The sequence below is a fragment of the Hyalella azteca genome, unplaced genomic scaffold, assembly GCF_000764305.2.
Source record: "Hyalella azteca isolate HAZT.00-mixed unplaced genomic scaffold, Hazt_2.0.2 contig14010, whole genome shotgun sequence".
Lineage (NCBI taxonomy): Eukaryota > Metazoa > Arthropoda > Malacostraca > Amphipoda > Hyalellidae > Hyalella > Hyalella azteca.
This window is the reverse complement of record NW_025943911.1, coordinates 96,988-120,869: the sequence shown is the minus strand read 5'-3', so window position 1 is coordinate 120,869 and position 23,882 is coordinate 96,988. Positions and strand designations below refer to the sequence as shown.

General features: G+C 41.4%; 1 protein-coding gene across 1 annotated transcript; it reads left to right on the top strand.

The window, feature by feature from the left end:
- Nucleotides 1-23,882, top strand: LOC108680968. Its single transcript, XM_018169902.2, has 33 exons — nt 1-103; nt 1,733-1,893; nt 2,599-2,763; nt 3,264-3,484; nt 4,233-4,319; nt 4,711-4,960; nt 5,359-5,559; nt 5,930-6,001; nt 6,499-6,713; nt 7,027-7,189; nt 7,431-7,634; nt 8,120-8,302; nt 8,797-9,014; nt 9,631-9,733; nt 10,457-10,576; nt 10,937-11,035; nt 11,579-11,690; nt 12,069-12,202; nt 12,645-12,751; nt 13,128-13,308; nt 14,101-14,223; nt 14,775-14,881; nt 15,919-16,037; nt 16,829-16,884; nt 17,569-17,647; nt 18,647-18,825; nt 19,280-19,414; nt 20,092-20,253; nt 20,960-21,099; nt 21,530-21,740; nt 22,197-22,391; nt 22,772-23,172; nt 23,447-23,882. The coding sequence occupies exons 1-32, from the start codon at nt 70-72 to the stop codon at nt 23,156-23,158; spliced, it is 4,923 nt and encodes a 1,640-aa protein (XP_018025391.1). The 5' UTR covers nt 1-69; the 3' UTR covers nt 23,159-23,172; nt 23,447-23,882.

The window sequence follows — 23,882 nt, the reverse complement described above, 5'->3', positions numbered from 1 at the left end:
TGTGGGTTCGTCACCAGTTGTGCGCTGGCCATCGTAGGGTGAGGGCGAGTATCACGGATTTCCTTCAACATGCTGCGACTTCTTCTTTTGGTGGCGCTGTGTGGTACGTTTGTCATAGTATAACATGAATTTTTTAGGTGAAGAGTTCCTAATTTTGACTTTAAGAGGGCGCTAGATCATGGCACGATTTCATCAAATTAGCTTAAGTTCAATGCAATTAGACAGCAATAGTTTCTTAAGATACTTGATAATGAAGCAATTATTCCTCAATATTTTGAGATTAACGAATTTGTTTGTAGTAAAATCGTATTAAGTGAAGATAAAATAAATCGTATTGGTAAAATTAATTTTGAAGAATGAAATAAAAAATAATGCGATGAAATGCATGTGTTTGGATGCCAGCATTTCATTCACTTTTCCAATGAGATTTCGTTGTGGGGAGATTTTCGTGTTCCGCTTTGGCTGTTTCTTGAAATTCATTCTTAATCACAAATTAAACATTTACAGGAGTAACAATATAAGCCAAGCTTCATGCTATTATAATTAAACTCTTATTTTGTTTTCGTGCTCTAGTGCTTATTTTAGTTTTATGGATACTGACGTGGAAAAGGCCGGTCAAGGAAAATGCAGGCAAAATATATATGAACCAATATTTCAGAGGACCGCGATTGCAAACTTACTGTATATATCTTTATGAAATTCCTAACATGTGATTCTGTCCAATTAACTGCCCACTAATGTCGCGGTCCTTGATCGTTACGTCTATCACTCAAACAGGAATTGCTCAAATTCTAGTAATTTCTGCAAAGGAAATGAAATTCAAATTTAAAAGCGTTATTTCTCCTCACGCATGTGAAATAAACTGCAAGACTAATAAACTGAACTATTTGAAGACCGTGAGAGAAGGTGTCGCAACCTGCACCTTCTATTAGACGTGATCGATCATTTGAATAAAAAATGATAAATTTGTCATGTGCGCCTAATAATTGATAACAAATCAACAAGCGTTACTTATTAGCATCAGTTCCATTGATTAGCACTGCTAATTGAAGGCTAATAATATCCATTGATTAGCACTGCTAATTGAAGGCTAATAATATCCATTGATTAGCACTGCTAATTGAAGGATAATAATATCCATTGATTAGCACTGCTAATTGAAGGATAATAATATACCACATCCATGTTACGAGCCTCTCCATATTAATGGCGCTTCCTTGAGCTTATCGGTTATTCAAGCACATGAAATTAGGAAGAGAGATCCATACCTCCATGATTTGCATCGCAAGAAATGTACGGAATGCACTCCAAATATTTGACTTACCTCAAAATTATGATCGCTCTAGGTCAAGTTACGGTAAAATAAGGTTCATTCTCAATTAGATTAACTTGTTCTGCTCAATTAGGTTATTAGGTTATCTTCTTTCAATTAGGTTATCTTCCTGACTGGCAGAAGTGTGCCTTTCTGATGATAAATATTTGAAGTCATTTTGTGTGTCCCCGGGCGTGGGGCTGGGGGTGGGGTGGGGATTGGGCCCCAGCATTCTGATAATAAATCATTTAAGCCACATAATTTCCTCAGGCGTGGGGTTGGTGGGGGTGGGGTTGTGCCCCAGCATTCTGGTAATAAATCATTTAAGTCACATAATTTCCTCAGGCGTGGGGTTGGTGGGGGTGGGGTTGTGCCCCAGCATTCTGGTAATAAATCATTTAAGCCACATAATTTCATCAGGCGTGGGGTTGGTGGGGGCGGCGCCCCAGCAGGTCGAGGTCTTCGACTACAGGGCGATCGTCAAGACAGGCGTACAGAACCCGCGCCAGGTCTTCGCTGGAACCAGGATGTATTTGTCTGTCGAAGTCAGCCGCAAGTCTGACCAGTCAGCCAAAGTCACGGTAAGTCAGCCGCAAGTCTGACCAGTCAGCCAAAGTCACGGTAAGTCAGCCGCAAGTCTGACCAGTCAGCCAAAGTCACGGTAAGTCAGCCGCAATTAAGTCAGCCGCAAGTCTGGCCAGTCAGCCAAAGTCACGATAAGTCAGCCGCAAGTCTGGCCAGTCAGCCAAAGTCACGATAAGTCAGCCGCAAGTCTGGCCAGTCAGCCAAAATCACGGTAAGTCAGCCGCAAGTCTGACCAGTCAGCCAAAGTAACGGTAAGTCAGCCGCAAGTCTGACCAGTCAGTCCAAGTCACTGTAAAAAAGACCGTTGTTGTAAAATATAGGGTATAGCCTATATAAACGTTGAACACAGCCTAACGGCCGTTTGTTGTTTACAGCCGCCTGTCTTGAAGTTTATAGGTACGTGGACCAACATTTATGAATGATGATTTATATTTATAATGTTAAGTTGAAAAGGGAGGGTGATTGGTTTGTTGGTAACTTCTATAGAATACGGTACGCGTGGAAAAGCTTATTACTTAAAACGCTCGCTATTTGAGTTAAAATATGCCTTATAAATATTGTAAATGGATAATATTAATTGCGTTCAGTGGTCTTTATTGGAAAGTGAAAGAGCTTTAAGTTGAAGGTTTATTTTTTAGAGACAAGTACAACGGCATAGTTATAACTCAACATTTATCATAATATCGTAACATATATTGCAGATCGTCAAGAAGAATGTGGAGCTGTTCAACAGAGAAGAGCTGCTGGGAGAGCGGCAACCTCTGGAGCCGTCCTACAGGAGGCACTCGGTCGCAGCTCCGTCCGGCGGCGACGATGTCACTTCCATTGAAGGAAGCTTCACTGCTTTGCTCAACCAGGAGTCCGGGGTAAGGCAAAAGTTCTTGATTACTCATTCAAAAATAATGGTGAACATAAGTCACATTTTGGGTGTGAATGGCTTTTTAGAAAGGCGACAATAATTGATGAGCGCCGCTCGCCTAATTCGCATGAACTATTGAACAAACTCCTTCAGACTCTCAACCACAGTCAAGACAAGGATTTCAGGAAATCAATTAATCGTTTTTGCATCTACTATGAAAAGGTTTTAACACGAAGTTTATGAGACAGCATGACATTAAATTTCTTCGCTTCTTCAAATAAAATCACCCAAAATGAATGCTCAACTGTGGCACTTTAAACTATCAATTACACGACCGTGTGAAAGGAATATAAACGAAAGTTCTTCTTAATGACTTATAGATCATCGCCAGCAAAAGCTAATGTTCTTATTTTTATGTTATTATTTGCCAAGCAATTCCAGAGATTTGAGGCTCATTACACAGTAATTAATTTTCCCGTCGATCGTAAGCTATGTTTTGGTGCCCAGACTGTGATGAAGCTGGACAGCCCTCGGGAGCTGTGGGTTACGAACCTCTGGAAGGGCATCATGAACATGCTCAGGGTGCCGCCCTACCTCGGCGACAGGAGCTTCGTGGACCTCGAGCGCAACGTCTTGCACGCTGCGTCCGAGATGAGCACCTCGACGGCCTCCCAGAACCTTGCTTACTTCAAGACCGAAGACACCTTCGCCGGCCGCTGCAACGTCAGGTCAGAACTATACACTAAAAAAAATGTAACTCAGTACTCACTGCAGTGAGTGACAGAGAGCGCATTTCCTCATCGACGAAAACGTGAAGTCATGAACGGACAGACAGTCAGACAGACGGACGGACATGACGAGCACAATAGCGCCTTTTTCCATAAATGGGAAAATGCTCTAAAAATGAGTTTGGTTCTGTCAAAAAAGCGATGCATTTTTGCTCTTGTTAGGGCCATTCTGATCCAGTTCGACAAGATATATAAGGACGTATAAAGACATATACACGTATGTTACACGTGTAGAATGTGGGACGATATTCGGACAATTTGTCCCATTAATTTATCCCACTGATTACAGTGTACTAGTAGTCAGTGCAAACCACCTAGTTTATTTTTAAATACTAGATGTATAATAATTAGCTTATTCGCTCTATTGATTTAAATGATATAGGTAAAAATAGCATACTTTTGCAAGCTGTTAATTCATATAATTCTCGTAGGATTGAGTCAGCTTAAACACAGTCAGCTTAAAATACGGCAGTAAATTTATTGAACAATAAAATTAGAAATCAACGAAAATGGGGCAATTTAAATGGCTTCTCGTTCTAATACTTTAAAGTTGTGGCAAGACTGATATGATTGCACGGCTAGTTGCAATCATACCATTGCATATTATATTATTGCAATCATACCAATCTCACAACAATTTCATACCAATTTCATACCAAATCACTGACAAGTTCTTTCTTCCCTTCAGCTACTCGATGAACCCCGACTTCGCTGCAGGAGAGTTCCCGGGATCTCCTTCCAACGTCCTGCCTGCAGACCCCACCAAGTACTACAGGTGCGTGTAGTGGTAATCGGGTACTTGCTACACCAAGCACTACTGATGCTTGTACTCTTCATAGAAGTACTTTGGTACAGTATATTCAATTATCGTAAGGGCTATGTGGCCTCAGAAGCATGAAAGCATCAATCGAAATGGGTCAGGTGAACACGTACGTTAGGTCCATCTAGTTCACTCGATCAACTAGGGTTCCATCATCGGTCGGTATCATTTCCAGAGAACACATAATATAAATTGAAAACAAAGTACAGCCTAAAGTAAAATTAAAAGATATCCTCCCTGCAACTGGGATCTCAAAAATATTTTATGAACGACAGTCCGAGCAAGACTCTCGAAAAACCACTCATTTATCTTTTCTTTGTAACCACTCACAATGTTTGACTCGCAGGCTGCATCGCGCCATCGACTTCGACTCCTGCTCAGACGCCGTGTCCATGCACAAGACCTCCTTCGGGAACTTCTCTAAGGCGCACCGAAGTCAGTTCGAGGAGGTGCAGACTAGAAGCGCCGTTTCTGACTACCTGCTCTTCGACCGCGGCGACGGCTTCTTCGATATCAAAGGCGTCATGCAAGTTGGCAACCAATTCGTCAGGCCCTTCGGCATGGACTCCGGCCGTATCCTCCTTCTGACCAATCAGGTGAGTGCTTGTGGTGGTCAACCGCATTGAAATTAGCATGTGATGAGGTTCAATTAAAGGGTATATTCACCTGTTGATTGTACGTGATTTGAGGTTGTCAAATGAAATTCATTGGATATGAATATGGTGGATGGAAATTACTGTTATGTGGAAATTACTGTAATAAAAATATGATTAATAATGAAACTAAATTTAACGAAACATCACCCTGAATTTACAATAAAAACTATGCGTATCAGCAGTACCAATTAACTAAACTCACTTTCTTCCGAGTTAAATGAGATGACAGTAATTCATGAAAATTTTTGTTTCGCGAACTTTGGCGAGTAGCCAACATGACGACTTCGGTAAACAGCAAGCAAAAAAGCCTGTAATTAATAGTTCTCGCTTGTTTGCAGACCTTGACCCTGCAGAAAGTGACCCCAGGAGGTGGGTCAGCCCACATCATGACCCCCGAAGACAGGTCAACCCACCGCCGAGTCCATGCGAGGAGTGAGGACGGTGAGCGCACGGAGATCAAGACGTGGAAGTGCGAACTGCGGTCACCCGCCGCCCCACGCGACGACTCCAAGGTCGACTGGATCGACTACGTCTCAAAGGTTAGATTTCTTCAAGATTTACAATTTAATTTATGTCAAATTTCTTCAATACATTTGTCAATTATTTTCAAATATTTTAGTGCGTTCACATTCATAGAAACGCCTCCACCGCCTTCGCCGTTGTGGTTCCTGCAAGCATTATAGTCCCCGTATAATGCAATTTGCTATAGTAAGACAATTTGAATGAAAATATTAGCTGTGTTGACAGCATTAAGGACAGCATTCATAACTTAACTGAAATTAGACTTATGATACCAGCATTAAAGATCACAAGGCTAATGATACCAGCATTAAAGATCAATACTTTACTGGGATTAGACTTATGTCATCATTAAGGATCATTACTTATGGAATATTATACTGCATCCAGGGACCTCTCGCAACGTTCTACCCTGAGTGGGCCATCTTGGGCAGAAGCGTCAAGAATGAAGATGAGAACAAGGTGAATATTTAAAAATTAGTTCCTAATGGGTAAGTTTCAAATTAGGAGTTAATTAATTCCTGATGAGTAAGTTTCGAATTAGGACTTAATTAATTCCTGATGAGTAAGTTTCGAATTAGGACTCAATTAATTATTGATGGATAAGTTCCAAATTAGGACTCAATTAGTTCTTGAAAGATAAGTTTCAAATTAATACTCAATTTATTGAATGATAGCATTCAGCGTTTATTTCGATTGTGGGGCTTTATAGGATGGTGCGTTGCATCTTCATTACGTGATGAGGATGCTGCGTCGTACCTCAATTATGGAACATTTGGCTCTCTTTTAGCCATCGTTCAAAGTTTCAATCACGAAAAACTGTTTTCCTTTTCACTCCTTCCTCGTTGGAACTTGCGATCAAAAAACAAGAAACCTCAGCATCTTAGATGATGTTATCAACATCCATTTATTTTTGAACTGATTTTCTCTCAACTACACGAGAATGTTCCGCGTTGCAGAAAGCCACCCAGGACATCCTGAACGAACTTGCTACTTCTGAATTCGAGGACAACAAAATCTTCGACAAGAAATACAACGGCACCACCGACGGCAGGCTGGCGGAGCAACTGAACCGCGTTGCTCGCACCGTCCGAACTCTCACCTACGATAGCATCAGGAAGCTCCTCAAGGATAATCCCAAGGATGCTAAGGACAGGGCCAGTCGCGCCAAGAGGTACTTAGTAAAATACAATGTTGTAAGGTACTCTATATGACACTGATAATAGTGTTAAGCTCAGGCGCTTGCGTGTAGATTGCAGAGGTGATCAGTATGCAGCTAGTAACATAACGTGAGTCAAGACCAGAACCCCAAGCTGTTCAATTACGAGTACAAGAGATTACTTTGGTCATTCTAAATGATATTAGAATTGGGAAAAAAATCCTATTGTGAAGCGACTTGAAGCAGAGAGTCTCAATGAGAAATTTGCATCGCATCCGAATTGTATCGGCACTTTAGTTGGCACTAACGCTTCTCTCTTCCTCCTCAGACAATGCCTGCTGGACGCTTTGGTCGCGTCTGGATCAGCTCCAGCTCTGAAGGCCGTCCTGGACGAGGCTAAAGACGGCCATATCGACAACATAAGAATGGGTGGTCTCATGACGGGCATGGTCAACAACATCTACGATTCCGAGCCTGTCAAGGATATTATGGTAAGACTCCGGCACTAAAGGCTTCCCAGGTTTCATAGCTTTTTAATTATTTATTATTTGAAGTCCGATTATAAGACCGTGTCGCTCTATGACCTGATATTTTATACTGAATAAAAATCATTTCAATTTCATAATGAATACAAGCATTTACACCAAATTACCGAATACATGAAATTATAACGAAAGCTTTCTATACTTATATATTCTTACGATGTAATACTAAGACTGGAGTTCACCCCAGGAATACGTGAAGACCTTGGAGCCCTCGAAGAGCCCTTACCTGGCTAGTCAGGCTCACCTCAACTTCGCGATGCTGGCACAGCGCGTGTGCACGCGGTCAGACGTCAAGCGCTACGCGGTGCCCAACTCCTACATCGGCAACAAGGCCTGCGATAAGACCATCATCGAGGACGGCTTTGTCAAGCACCTCGAGGACAGGATCAAGGTAAAGGGCCATATTATTTATCTAAATTTGTTTAAGTTGAATTAGTAAGCAAAGTGACTTTATGTAGCGTCCTAAGTACACGTAGCGGCCTTAAGTGTATGTTGTAGCGGCAGATTTCGTCAATGTGATAGACTGGTTCAGCTTTAAAAGCAGTCGGTACATACGAAGTTACGTGTTCGTTACTCGTTTCAACAATATGGCTTCAGGACTGCAACGTTGGGACTTTTTTAGTGCTGTGGTGTATTTCCTTCATTTGCGTGCTTTATTCGAGATCAGCTAAAAGATTTTACAAATTTTAGTGATCACTAAGAGCGTTAACTAGATGTGATTAGAAGAAGTTTGAATTTATTCACTTAAATATTATTCAGACTAGTTAGATGTAATTTTATTGCTTCCTGTTCCTGGAAAATTATATTCAAGAAGGCAGTTATTATCTTTTGGGGTGAACATATGACATCGAAATTTATTGTGGTTGGTGATTGCAGAGCGCGACAAGCGTATGGGAGCAGATGATGTACACCCAGACTCTGGGCACCCTAAGCCTCGAGAGCACCATACCCTTCCTTAAGGATGTCTGCCTCGGCAAGATTAAGAACAATATCCACCTTAGGATGGCCGCTATCCATTCCCTCGCCCACAACTTCATGCAGAAGCCTCTCAAGAATCGCGTAAGTAAAGCGCCGGATATTAAAGAACATAATCCAAAATTTTAATGCATGAAAATTTACGGTAAATTAAGCATTAAATTTAGAAGAAGCTGTCGGACATTTATCTACGCAATTATTGGAGGCTGATACCTAAAATCACTTTCCTGGAGTTTAGTGTAGGTTCGCAGGAACTACCGGAGACCAACATTCTGACAGCACTACCGTCCATTTTAACTGTTATATTGACAAACATGAACGACTGTGGATGCAGGTTGAAACAGTGCTGCTACCGTCCATTTTAACTGTTATATTGACAGCCATGAACGACTTTTGGTGCAGGTTGAAACGGTGCTGCTACCGTCCATTTTAGCTGTTATATTGACAGCCATGAACGACTTTGGGTGCAGGTTGAAACGGTGCTGCTACCTTGAACGACTTTGGGTGCAGGTTGAAACAGTGCTGCTACCGTCCATTTTAGCTGTTATATTGACAGCCATGAACGACTTTGGGTGCAGGTTGAAACGGTGCTGCTGGCGCTTGCTGAGTCCCACGCTGATGACTTCCGCATCCGAGAGGCCGCCTTCATCAGCCTCATGACCCTGGAACCCAACGCCACCATGATCGAGCGCTTCGCCCAGAACTCGTGGAGAGACCCATCATCTCACATGCAGTCCCTCATCACCTCAACCCTCATCGCCCTCGCCGAGTCGGACAGTCCGTCTATGCAGAGGCAGTAAGTCGCATTTGCCGACAGCATATTTAGTTTTAAGTGACGGCCAGTAATTCGTTTTGCAGAGATATTCCCTACCAATTAATACGCATGAGTTCATAGGGCACTGCAGATAGGAGGTTAATACAGCAGAAGAAATTATTTTGTCGCGCCTCTTTGAATGTCGTGGTCTGCAATTAGCTTCACATCAGGGACGGGCATGACTGTGTAACTAAATTTAGCTACTTCATTTGTATGTATATAGAATGGTATTCCTAGACATGTTTAGTCCTAGACAAAAATTTATTCTATTTTCAAATTTATGTCATAATACCTGTTAAAGACGAAACTCATGGTTCGTGTACATCCGTGCGCACATGAGAAATATTAGAGAAAAATTTTTTCAACTTGCCCTATAGCAATTCCGAACCCAAAGTTATTTTATTTGTGTTGACTAAAAAGCTCACTGCTTGTATCCATGCTGCACAACTAATATATGTCAAATACGAATAATCTCACCTCACCCTAGACCTATTCTAATTTAAATGTTGAGCAAGTTATAATTTAGTTTTGCATGACTTAGTTTACTTTAGTTAGTTCAGTAAGGAACATTAAACGCAAATTGCTTTCACCCGTCCAGGAGCAACATAGCAAGAAAGTTCCTGCCGAAGGTGAAGCCTGTTCAGCCGTCAGTCCGGAACTCCGTGCATTTCCTCGTCAAGACCAGAGTTCCAGACTACAAGGTGACGAGCGAGTCTACTTTTATTTTATTAGTAAAATCACGTACGGTTTATACTAAGTAAAGTAACAAGGTATTTGGAACAGCAGTCTAATTTTTCTGTCCAGGTAGACGTCGTACAGACGTTTAGAATTCTTGTTTGGACATCATGACGTCTAACTTTCCGTCTAAGTGGACATTTAGCCTACGTTTAGGTTTCTTGTATGGACGTAGGTAGTTATTAGACCTACGTTTAGGTTTCTTGTATGGACGTCATGACGTCTAACTTTCCCATTCAGGTGGTTATTGAACCTACGTTGAGGTTTCTTGTATGGACGTCATGACGTCTAATTTTCCGTCCAGGTGGACGTTTAACAAACACTTCGTATTATTGTATGGACGTCATGACGTCTAACTTTCCGTCCAGGTGGACGTCAAACAAACGCTTAGGATTCTCGTATGGACGTCATGACGTCTAGCTTTCCCGTTCAGGTGGACAATAGACCTACCGTTAGGTTTCTTGCATGGACGTCATGACGTCTAACTTTCCCGTTCAGGTGGACAATAGACCTACCTTTAGGTTTCTTGCATGGACGTCATGATGTCTGATTTCCGTCCAGGTGGACGTCGAACAAACACTTCGTATTCGTGTATGGACGTCATGACGTCTAACTTTTCCGTTCAGGTGGACAATAGACCTACCTTTAGGTTTCTTTCATGGACGTCATGATGTCTGATTTCCGTCCAGGTGGACGTCGAACAAACGATCTCATGGCTGACCAAGTACCGTTCGCCCATCGCGGCGCCCCAGCAGCTCTTCGCGGCCTACGATGGCGACTTCGGAGGCATCGTTGTGCCCCTCATGGAGGTCTGGTGCAGCTTCTCTAATACTGCTAATTTTTATAATTTGTCTAGGCTCTAGAGTATACTTGAAGATTATTTCATTCTATTACTTGCAAATATTTGCTGGCAGCTGAAAATTAGCTGGAACATGCAAATTTAGATTGCAGGTTTCGATCCATGTTATGCTATCAACCCAAACGCTGAAACTCAAGATAACTTCATATTAATTTAACAGTACCTCAAAATGACACTGACACATAACTGTTCGAATTTCTGCCTGAAGTAAATACTCATCAGTTGGTAAGAGATTTTGTTTTATATATTCATATAATAAGAAGAAATACGAATTCCATGTGCAAATAAGAAATGAGAGTTCCTTGGGCAGACGTTTTCCATGCTCGACTCAAACCAAATCCGAGGACTGGCGGCGTCCGCGAACGGCAGCAAAGTTGGTCCGATCCACCAGGAGCTCGACCAGCTCGCGGTGAGAAAAGACATCATTCTGTGTGGCAGGGAACTTCATTATCTCTTATGAACTGAACTTTAAAAAATATAAGAAGTAACGAAAATGTAAAAAAATTCATGTATGAAAATGTCAAAAATGTCTTTATGAAAATGTCACAAATGTCATTTTCGGAAATGACGAAGAATAGTGCTAGTTTTCATTGCGATGATGCGGACATACACATTTCCACAGTGTTATTTTTCGTGTTTCTTTCACTCATATATAACACGGTTTCCATACATTTTCAGGCCACATTATTCTCATTGTTACTATTGCTAGTTGCATTAACTCGTACGTTTTAACAGAATCAGCTAGTCTTGTTCCAAGAGTCTTCAGCATTCATTTCTTCCTGCTGAACGTATTTGGTATCTTGTTATCAGGAATGTTCTTTAGAATTTTTGAAATACATTCGGCCACAGTTTCAAAGTTTTATTGAGGGGAAAGAAAGCCGCAATAACAATTGAAAATTAATTGAATTAATCAATCAATTGATTCTAATTGATGATGTTCTTCTGACCCTAGAACTCCTTGGAGCTGGAGAAGAGTTCAAGTGATAAAGATATCTACGTGTACATGAGTGGCTTCAACTACCAAGGCTTCATGGCCTACAACAGCAAGAAAGACGCTCCGATGAGTGAGTGAACTGTTCAAGCTAGACGTTGGCAGTCGCCAACTTTACCACGGCCAACTATCAGCTCATATTTGTGCCTTTTGCCTATTTTTATGTCATGACTTTCCATAAATGGCTTTTTCCATTAGTGTACTAACCTGGCCTTTCAAGGGTAAATTTATTCGTTGGTCCTCGCAGGTTTGTTGATTTATGCTACGGTTATATTCGTAACACAAATCAAATCTATCCGAACACAAAACAAATGTTGTTATAGGATTTTCCTATATTCGATACCTTATTATTTGCTCTTGATTCAATTGCTGATATGTAAAAACTCCAGACTCGCTGTCTAACATGTAGAACATAGACTAAGCTATTAATCTCGTTATTTCTTCTTAACAGTTCAGAATTTCCTGAAGGAGAAAGCAACCAAGGAAAAGAAGCCTTTCATGCCTGAACAGATGGTCAAGTATTTCAACCCCGTGGACATCACCAGCATCATGCCCACTCCTGTCGGTCTTCATGTCATCACTCAAGTGAGCAACGTTTCTCAACAGCAGCCTGGACCATCCAGTGCCTTAATTGAGATTTTCCTGCAGATTACGTACAATACAGCAAATTTTAAAAACAATTATACATTGCAAAGCCAAATTCAAGGGTCATTCAAAGACTTTGCGTTACCTACTCGTCGTAGATGTTAGATATCAGGGCCTATACTTTAAAAAAAAGTTAAGAGATCGTAAGTTCATCAGCCAATCATTGACAGCCTTTCAAGCAAAATCCGCCAATCATAGACAAGAAAATTGAGCGTAAATACTTACGTTCACTTAGTGAATTTTGAAAGTATGGCCCCAGGTCTCTGATACTTTATTAATGATGGTTAACGTGACTGAAGATCACGAATCCACTGAAGATTATACTGAAAGCCACTGAAAATTAATGTATGAATAAATGGGTTCTTTTTGTACGTATTATCAGGTCCAGGCCCCCAACCACTACATGTGGGACTGCGACTACACGTTGGACTTCGTCAAGGATGAACTGGGCAACTCAATTGCCAACCTCACCATTGATGGCATCAACAAGTGAGTATGAAAAGAGGCGGTAAAGTGGTGCACTGCATGGGCAGCCAGAAGCAAAATGCAAGTCAATATATTACAATGCATAAAATAAAATGACTTAATAATAGATTTACAACTAAAGTACATATTTTCGAGGAAACCCATGTAGTAGCCACATGCACTTTATTCTGTAAACTCATCACTCCTCACCTGCCGTCTCTTCTCATCTCCATCGTCTCCTTTACCTCCCTCCTCCCCTTGGACAAGAATCGGACACATCCCTTTGTTCTAAATGTATTTTGCTGTTTAAAAATAACTTTACTATTCAAATGGATCAACCTTCAAGCTCTGCTACCTCAAACGGCGCAGACTCCTGCCATTAATTAAATTTTCCTCCCAGGATGACGACGAAGACCCAAACTTTCATGAGCGTCCTCATCCCGTGGGAGGAGAAGGCCATCAGCGCAGGATTCGACACCGAGGCCACCATTGCCGTCCCTGGCAAGCTTAGTGTAACTTACAACGACACTTATCCCTTCACCATCCTCAGACATGAGGTGTCACCTAACTTCCGTGGAGAGGTGAGTTCTAAAAACAATACCCACACATTCATCATGCACCAGGTAACATTTAATTACGACACTTATCCCTTCACCATCCTCAAACACGAGGTGTCACCTAACTTACGTGGTGAGGTGAGTTCCACATAAAAACAATACCCACACATTCATCATGCACCAGGTAACATTTAGGAAAGGGGGAGAGCAATTGTATCCTGACATTATTTCTACTTGACCTTTCTCGGCATTTAGGTTCTATCTTGCAACCACTGCGTGGTGTTTGGAATGATTTTATGCACAAAAATTAATGGAGCTCCTCAAAATTTTTTCTCGTTCAATCAAAAAAGTAGGAGAGACACGAAAATTTCTGCTTTGTTTTCGCAAAAGGTAATAAATTTTCTCAACTGAGAAACTCTGAAGAAATGTTAATCTCGCCAAATGCAATCTTTGAAAATTGCCTGTGTTTTTATTAATTTTATTATTAAACATCTACAGTGACGCCCCTGTAGCATGAAAATTAGTGAATTTAATGCGCATTGTCTAGTTCCTGTTAGGTTTTTCATGTTAGGTTTTTCAATGTTTTTTAATGTTAGAACAAATCTATTAAGAAGAATGAAAACAATTACTCTTTTTAATGACATAACTCCGATTTTCAGACAAAGAATTTAAAGCAGACTGCATTCAATTAAAAGGGGAGACAATTTGTTGTACATGGGCAATACCTACGTGAGATATTTTTGCAACAATCTTCCGATTATTCTTTGCCGCCCACTTCACGATATTAAAAGTTTAAAACGTGTTCTCTCCCTCCAGCAACCAGTTCTGTACTGGCGCAGCAAGCCTATGTCGATGGTTCGATCAATGGATCCGACGGTTGACCGCACTATCGAGACCAACATCCTCACCCCCGTGGGCAACAAAACTAATTCGTACCAAGTGAGCTCTGATGTAGCAACCTGTGATAGTGGTGAGCTTTATTAGAGAACAATAGGTGCTTTATGATTCAATTCTGTACCAAATCTGTAACAATGTAAGGTATCCGCGCTACTTCACTCGCTCGCTCATGTGACTGAGAAGTTCGACGAGCTTTTCAGAACGTCAAGACATGTATGCTCGTTTGGTTTAGTTGAAACTTGGCACCATAGAGTTGAACGCGCGTTTATCTGAACTGCGTAAACTGTTGAACTCGCGTTTATCGAACTGCGTGAACGATAATCAGATGCTATTAATTGTTTTCAATAGCCGCAATGATTGTAATATTGAAGAATTTTCTGTTTGAGTCAAACATCTTCAGTTGCTTATGCAAGTACTATCCATCAGTAGTGTCTTCGAAACATCAAGCTATATTATTTACTATTAAACATCTAGCAATATTATTTACTAATAAACATCTAGCTATATTATTTATTATTAAACACTAGCTATATTATTTATGATTGAATATCTAGCTATGTTATCTATTTTCGCCTTCTCTCATATTATCCCAGACAAAAATTGACGTGCCAAAGAATGTCCTTGGACTGAAGGCCAAGTTGAGGTACGATGGAGACGTCGACTTCCCATTCCAACAGGCCAACGTTCTCGACTACCTCAGGTTAGTCAATTCTACCTCACGCTAGTCCATTCTACCGCAGGTTAGTCCAGTCTACCTCAGGTTAGTCCACTCTAACTCAGGTTAGTCTATTCTACCTCAGTTTAGTCCACTCTACCTCACGCTAGTCCATTCTACCTCAGGTTAGTCCACACTACCTCAGCTTAGTCCATTCTACCTCAGGTTAGCGTTAGTCCATTCTACCTCAGGTTAGACCACTCTATCCCAGGTTAGGTCAGACCACTCAGTATGAGAACCTTCCGTTATACTTTCTCTATTGCCTGAAAAAAATAAGATTAAAATACATTGGGTGTTCAACATGGCATTAATATCTTTCCTACAATGGCATCCTGAATAAGAACATGAGGAGAAAAACCTTGCCTTTCGGACATTTATCTCCTTCAAACTAATGCGATACTGGGCCAAAATCGACCTGCTTGAGGATTATGCATTCGCATGCATTGACTGATTTCAGTTTATACAACCAATATCATTCATTTAAACGAATATTCCAAAATAATATTCTCGTTAGCACCTATTTGTGGTAACTATAACCTTTTCGTACATAGGGTTGCTCATTGTTTATTTTTGGCAACTATAAATTATTTCGTTAATAAATGGATGAACAATATTGATTATAATGACCAAGATTACAATTTACGCAACTGTTTTGGATTCTGACGAGCCGTCTGTCACTGTGAAATTGAAGTCGAAACTTTACCATAATTGAACCCTCACCATAATTGGTAAGGTGACCCAGTGGTTGAAGTTCAGAGTACCAGGATTGGAGCAGAGAGTTGCGGGTTCGATCCCAGCTCTGTGCGCCAGTTTCTGGTCAGAATCGCGGCAAGAAGGCCGGGCGGTTATGCAAAGAAAATTTAAAGCAGTGAGTTGCGTGTACAAGCCCGCAACATGCTGTGGAATGTTCTGCATTGTTAAGAATCGGCGACAGGCCTACGGCCTAATAAACGCTCAAACTGCTATTATTATATTATAATTGGGACCACCGATGAAACGTAATGGGTGTGGTGCTCGGCCAGGTACCCTGAGCGGCTCGTCACTCTCCTGGCGACGCCCACGGCCCGAGACTCAACTTTGTACTTCGCCCTCGACATCGACCAGTCGGAGACCAAGAACATCTCCATTGCTGTCGTGACCGGTGAGATATGTTCTTCATTGCTGTCGTGACCGGTGAGACACGTTCTTCATTGCTGTTGTGACCGGTGAGATATGTTCTTCATTGTTGTCGTGACCGGTGAGACACGTTCTTCATTGCTGTTGTGACCGGTGAGATACGTTCTCCATTGCTGTCGTGACCGGTGAGATACGTTCTCCATTGCTGTCGTGACCGGTATGACACGTTCTTCATTGCTGTTGTGACCGGTGAGATACGTTCTCCATTGCTGTCGTGACCGGTATGACACGTTCTTCATTGCTGTTGTGACTGGTGAGACATGTTATCCATTGCTGTCGTGACCGGTGAGACATATTCTCCGTTGCTATTGTGACCGGTGAGACATAATCTCCATCGCTTTGGTGGCTGGTGCATGTGACACGTTATCCATCGCTGTCGTGGCCGGTGAGACATGTTCTCCATTTCTATTGTGACTGGTGATACATGTTCTTCATTTGCTGTCGTGGCTGGTGAGACTGGAGCTGATAAATTTAGATCTGAGTGGTATGAAGATTTTACTAAAAGATTTTGATTATAGGAATAGTATTTTTTCAATGGGAAATTATTATCGCGAAGAAATCAAACAAGATTTTAATGTGTTTTAATTATTAGCCGTTAAACAAAGGAATGAAAGTCATCATTTCATGAATTCTGAGCATTCATGAATCAGCTAGTGGCAATTAGATTTTCATTGCATTCCTTTTAGATAATAATACATTTTAACTTTCGATATTGCGTATTTCAGCTAACGCCACATGTAATTCTTTCACTTACAGATTTCGGTTTCCTTGACAACGATCCTGGCATGACCGCCGAGGAACAGACTGCCAAGGTGAGTAGACATGCCTTGGAAATTCTGTACTCAGTACATAATTCTATGAGCGATTCTCCCCTAAAAAGTATTGGATGCGTGCCCCGACTCGGCAACAGGTAACGACGTTCGGTCGGAGTCCTAGGCGGTTCCTAATTCAAGGTCGCCACCAACTCAAAAATTTGAAGAAGCCCAACCAGAAGCTTATTTATATCAAGTGATCAAGAAGATCCAGGATAAGTATGTGCTGACTTTAGCGACTCCTGGGTAAGAGCCTTCACGTTACCAGATGCTTTCTATTTATCGATACTAATTGGTAAGTTGTGCAGAACTAATAAAATATAATATATTAAGTTGGCATCCTGGTAGAAGATGCGAGGAGGGGGAGGGTTCTCAATCGATTGGTTCAGCATCTATTAACGGTGTTGTAATTATATAACCTTTTATGTTGTGCAAACCGGTCAACATAGCGCCCGCAACTTGTCTCTTATGTTCCTCATGTTGCAGACTGGCCAACATATTGCCCGCAACTTGTCTCTAATGTTCCTCATGTTGCAGACTGGCCAACATATCGCCCGCAACGTGTCTCTTATGTTCCTCATGTTACAGACTGGCCAACATATCGCCCGCAACGTGTCTCTTATGTTCCTTCAGACTGGTCAACATATCGCCCGCAACTTGTCTCTTATGTTCCTCATGTTGCAGACTGGCCAACATATCGCCCGCAACTTGTCGGTGCTCAACTCCCCCGAAGTTCAGACCAGCCAGGTTCAGCGTAGGGAACGTGAGTCAAATAGTATAAGTGATGAGAAATTTTATTCATAAAACGAAGCGTGGTGAGTCGAAACGATTCTGACTAACGAGCAACCGATGATTATGACTTTCGATGCTTTCTGTGGAACGAATTTATTTCTATTCCATGGCTTGCAAACGGCACTTGCTCCTGTAGTTGACAATGTTTGTCTAATATGCATAGTCATATAATAGTCGGATGCGAGTAGAAATGCCAGCTTATAATTACACGACATGTCCTTAATTTATATCAAAATACGCGGCGTCAATCGCGTGACTCAAAGGAATAAAAAAATAATGTATACCTATTGCATCGTCTTCCTCCCACCTAATGGCAATAAATATTGCTTAATTAGAATTTTTTGCCAGGTGTAAAACATGCATCCCATCTTAACAAATATAATATCAAATATGAGTTATATAGGAATATATTTCCGAAAATTTTATGTCTAGACAATTGAAGTTGTTTGTTGTTCAGTATCTTGTCCTCATAAAAATTATCGATATTTTCCAGCTCACCAATGTTAGGGAAAATGTTTAGATTAAGATTTAGTCAATAATTAATCTTAAGTAATCATAATGAATTAGAAATCAGTTAATATTAATCTCATGTCTCCTGCAGTCGGTGAAGTTTTTCATCTCATCAATTTTCGGGAAAATTTTTTAGATTAAGATTTAGTCAATAATTAATCTTAAGTAATCATAATGAATTAGAAATTAGTTAATATTAATCTCATGTCTCCTGCAGTCGGTGAAGTTTTTCATCTAATCAATTTTCGGGAAAAATTTTTAGATAAAGATTTAGTTCATAATTAATCCCAAATAATCAGAACTTATTAGAAATTAGTTAATATTAATCTGATGTCTCCTGCAGTCGCTGATGTTTTATAGCTCACCGAAAAATGCTCAGCTTAGAACTTAGTTCATAATTAATATTAAATAATCATAATAAATTAACAATTAATTAATATTAATCTCACGTCTCCTTCAGTCGGAGACTTCCTTGTCTCGCTGAGCGTGAACTACACAACCCCCGGCGTGCGCACCCGTCAGTACCAGGTCGCCTTGACGGGCACCAACCAAACCAAACCCAACCCCACGGAACTGCAGCAGCTGGTCGTGCTCAACCTCATGGCTGTCGGCATCCCTGGCACCAACGGGGAGAGGAAGGTAGCGTCCAGAACAACCGGCAGATTGTTATTAATTTTGTTTACTTTACTAATGTTAACTGAGGCTAATTCTATATATGATGTTTTTAATAAAAAATCAATGATTATAATGATATTAAAGTCCCACCTGCTTAAACAAACACAAACACTTGCTCGCTGTAATCGATTCTTAAGTGCAGCGGATATTTGTCCTGCCTGTCGTCATATTATTTCCTCCCACTCGACGTCGTAATATTTTATCCCACCCGATGACACCATATTTCGGGTGAATTCCCCCCTCCCTAACCGATACCGTAATTACAATGGATCTCAACACCCCCCGCCCGCAGGGTAAAATTTGGTCCCACACGCCGATATGATATTTTCTACTATTTTACCCCCCCCCTTTCGGGTGAATTCCCCCCTCCCTAACCGATACCGTAATTACAATGGATCGCAACACCCCCGCCCCGCAGGTGTGCCTGGTCACGACGCTGAAGGAGAAGCGCCCGCCCTGCAAGCGCGACCAGTCCCCCGTCTACACCACCGCCGTCACAGACATCTACGCGGGTGCCCAGTGCAGCGACAGCGAGAAGATCGGTACTCTCAAGGTGAGAGATTTACTTAACATTCGTCTACATATGTCTATAGATTAATGTATCATTCACGAGGGTTGATGCACCAATGCCAAGGGTTACTATTTTGTTAAAGCAGCGACAGCGAGAACATCGGTACGCTCAAGGTGAGAGATTTTTGGACTTGCTTAACATTCGTCTACATATGTCTATAGAAGAAAAAATCAATGATCATTGACGAGGGTTTATATTACTGGCGTCAAGGTTTAATTTGTGGTATCAGACGGTAATTATTGTCAGTTGGTCTGTAGATAAGAACTATCAGACGATAACTATTGTTACCAGGTCTCTAGATAAGAATTATCAGGCGGTAACTATTGCTAACAGGTCAGTAGATAAGTATTCCATTGACGACGGTTGATAAAATTGTCGACATATTGAATGAGGTGCAGTTTGTGTGGCTGGAATTTTTTGCTTCGTATTTTTTATGCGTTTAAAAGATAAAGCGTGAATATGATTTATGAACAGTAAATATTTGGTACTTATGAAAGTACATTGTTTCTTAACTGTGAATGTTATGAAGGTCATGACTCACCTATAGTCTGTATACGAGTCAGTTTGACGGATATAAAAACTCTAATAACATATTTTATTCAGATATATCTAGCCACATTCATATGCAATAACGTAAATAAATTTTTAATGTCCGGCAGAGTGACCTCTTCCTGAGCGCGGACGAGAAGGACATAACGCCACCCCACCGCCTCAGCTCGACCGCCCCCTGCGCCGACCACATCACCGACCCAGCCTCGCAAACTCCATGGAACCAGGACGCCATATACGACCGTCTCAATTTCGAGCTCAAATATAACAAGGTGAGTGGTGAGTGGATGAGTGGTGAGTGGTGAGTGGTGAGAGGTGAGTGGTGAGTGGTGAGTGGATGAGGTGGTGAGTGGTAAGTTGTGAGAGGTGAGTGGTGAGTGGATGAGTGGATGTGGTGGTGAGTGGATGAGGTGGTGAGTGGATGAGGTGGTGAGTGATGAGTGGTGAGAGGTGAGTGGTGAGAGGTGAGTGGATGAAGTAGTGAGTGGATGAGGTGGTGAGTGGTGAGTGGTGAGAGGTGAGTGGTAAGTTGTGAGAGGTGAGTGGTGAGAGGTGAGTGGTGAGTAGTGAGTAGTGAGTGGATGTAAGTAGTGGATGGTGAACGGAGCTAATTAGTGGGTGATGAGTGGAAGTTATATAGTCAAGTAAGTGGAGGGTGAGTGGAGTTTGCTGGTGGTAGATGATTAGCTGGTGAAGAGTAAAGGTGATTAGAGGGTGATTAGTGGGGGTATGAATAGAGGCGGTTAGGGGCAATTACAATTCAACTGAGCAATAAAAATATAAATAATTATTAAAAATTTATCCAAACGAATTAGAGTGTTTTGTGTTCGCATTTCCTGTTGTATCTCAGTGACCGATCTCAGTGACCCTCAAAGTTATCTTAAAATTTGAAATTGATTTTAAATTATTATTATTATTATTAAACTATTATTATTATTAAATTTAGATTATTATATATTATACATATTTTACTCGCAGGAGATGCCGAGCTTCTACCGTAACCTGACGAACTGGGTGCAGGATGTGTCAGAAGGATACGTGTTCCCACACCTCGTCAAGAACCACGATGCCGGCAACAACAAACCCCCCAAGGACTCAGGCATTGTCAACGTCACCAGGCTAGTGCCGCGATTATACCGCAGGAGAATGACGATAACCCTCTAATAACGTTGAAGTAACGTTGGTTAAAAGTTAATTTCGTTGAAACAACGTTTAATCAACATCATTTTAACGTAAGATGCTAGTTGGGTATGAACATGAGGCCTCCAGGTAAATTTTAGGTCTTTTGTAAGAATTCACCAAAAGCGGAGCAAAATGGTCATTGTTTCATCACTCAATGAATAAAAATTTCGCAGCCGAGTGTGAATCATCAACTTTATAATTTATGATTCTTTGAAGAGTATCAAATTGGACACTCAGCTTAAGCATATCAGTGCACAACAATCAGCTAGCCGTAAAACATACTTTTTCGCTATTTGAAGCCACTGCCATGAACCAACGTCATGATAGGATCATCAGGATACCAATTCTCATTATTTGGTGGTACAGGAACGTCGCAAGTGGAGTGATCGACGCGTGGGTGCACACCTACTATGGAATCTCGGAGGTGCAGAACTTCGCGGTGTGGCCGGTGTTCGACTGGATGACACCCCTGTTAGGTGCACGCATTCCTTACAAGCACCACTTCGACTCCAAGTCCCCACGAGGCGTCCTTGCCCCCTTCAGTAGCGCGGCGCAGTGCACCGTTACCGCCGAACAGGTCTGTACGATTTACCGGTCATTGGTATTCAACAGGTGGGCATCATTTATTTATTCGTCGACTCGAACTCAAGTTCGGTGAGTTTTCACGACGAAAAAGTTTTACTCTTATGTGATCTGCATTACGGCAGATATTTTTTCCAACAGCATAAAAGACGTTACGTGGCATGGTGAATTAAGGTCTGAGGTGTCCAAGGGCCCGGAAAATTCTAATAACTCACAACTTGCTTTACCGTTGTCGACATTTATTCTCGTGTTATCTCTACAAACAATGCTCCTACATTGATATATAGATAGCAAATTTTAATCCCTCCTGGCAAATGACGTTGAAAAACGTTGATTGCAGGTTCATTCAACATTCGTCATCGGTTTTTCAACATCTGATGGGCAGCAATATCATTTCCCAGATTTATTCAAAATAAATGTATTAGCCTTACACTGAACTTTGCTTTCGCAGGTGTCCACCTTCGACGGCGTGCAGTACTCAAAGGAGCCCTGCACCTGCTGGACGGTGGCCGCCCAAGTCTACCACGAGGACGACGCCTTCACCGTCCTCGCCCGCCGCGCCTCGCACTCTGCCGACGCCCCCGCCCAAGTCAAGATCCTGGCGCCCGGCATCGCTAAGCTCGAGATGGAGGGCCAGACAGTCAAGGTAAGAACTCACCAGACGTCTTTGACTAAAATCTAGAACGGATTTCGAGCTGAAGTTTAATTTTAATTGATAAAAGAAGTAATTTATTTCATGCATTTTATTCATGTTTATTGGAATGAGGATGAAAAGAGCGCCTAATTAAGCAAATTAGTAAGGAGATGTAAGATTTAATGTATCACAAATTGGCAAAGAATAATTCTTCCTACAGCAAACATTGAACTCGTAGAAAAGCTGTTATCATCATATATTAAACTTGATGTAGCACTTTTTCCATCCTAGTATATAAATAAAATTAAAGCATATAAAATTATTATATAAAATTAATTAATATTAATTAAAATTAATAGAGTAAAGTCAATAAAACAAACTCTGTCTTCCAGATCAACGACCAGACAGTGAGCGTCCCCACGGCTATCAAGACCCCGTCAGGTCAAGTGGTGGGCAGCGTGAACGCCGTCGACAACGGCATTCAGGTGTCGGTGCCCGGCAAGTTCAAAGTGTCCCTCCAGGAGGAGTCGACCGTACAGATCTCCCTGCCCGAACGCTACCGCTCCAAGATGCAGGGCCTGTGCGGTGACTACAACGCCGACTCCTCCGAGGACCTCAAGAGCCCCGCCAAAGTGGTGTTCCCCACCAACAAGGGCCAGCTCTTCGCCGCGTCTTGGATTCCCCAGAAGGGGCAGTGCTCGGATAACGACATGCAGCCTCTCATCAAAAAAGTTAATGAGATCGAGAGCTCCGGTCATCGTTCCAGCTCGCGTCACTAAAGTCTTTACATTTGGTGAGGTGTTATGTAGTAGGATATTTCCATTAAAGGTTTTGAACTGCAGCGACTCAGATTAAACCCATTAGCGAACATCCGACATTTTTAATGAAAAAATTGAATTATATATATAAATAATTGATCTAGGCAAACGGTACAGTAAGACAAAATACTTTATTCTAATGTCTGTTGATGATGTGAAAGATTGCATAAAATGCTCAACGTTTTTGTTACCTAAATTTCCATCATTATAATTTGCATTATAATAATGAAATGATTTTCCCATTTAAAGAGAGAATGAGAGAGCGAGCAAGAAAGAGAGAAAGGTATCAAGAGAGATAGGATGATTCTGCACGCTGCACAACGCCATTCTTCACCACGGCAGTCAACTGCTGTCAACGCCCGCTCGTCGTCTGACTCACCAACACACACAACTATCCCATCACAACAGATATTTTTCCTAGTTCAACATAGTTTACATTACACCACATTCTTCCACGGTTATTAATTCACAAAAAAATTTAATGCTTTAAAATTTTTAACGCATCATCAATAGATACTTCTTGCATTATCTTAAGAAAACGCAAAATTTGTTGACTGACTTTTCAAAAGTGAGAAATTTTCTACACTTATTTTCACATATTCTGTTTTTGTCGCGCTGATTCACCTCTTAATCTAGACAATATGTGCCCCACTTCTCAAACAACAATAAAGATTGCGACCGCTTC

Excerpts from the sequence above, each read along its gene's own strand:
- LOC108680968 (XM_018169902.2), top strand. The coding sequence starts at position 70 with ATGCTGCGACTTCTTCTTTTGGTGGCGCTGTGTG. Across the intron at positions 7,190-7,430 it reads AGCCTGTCAAGGATATTATG|GAATACGTGAAGACCTTGGA; the intron begins GTAAGACTCCGG and ends AGTTCACCCCAG. Across the intron at positions 12,752-13,127 it reads ACCATTGATGGCATCAACAA|GATGACGACGAAGACCCAAA; the intron begins GTGAGTATGAAA and ends TTTTCCTCCCAG.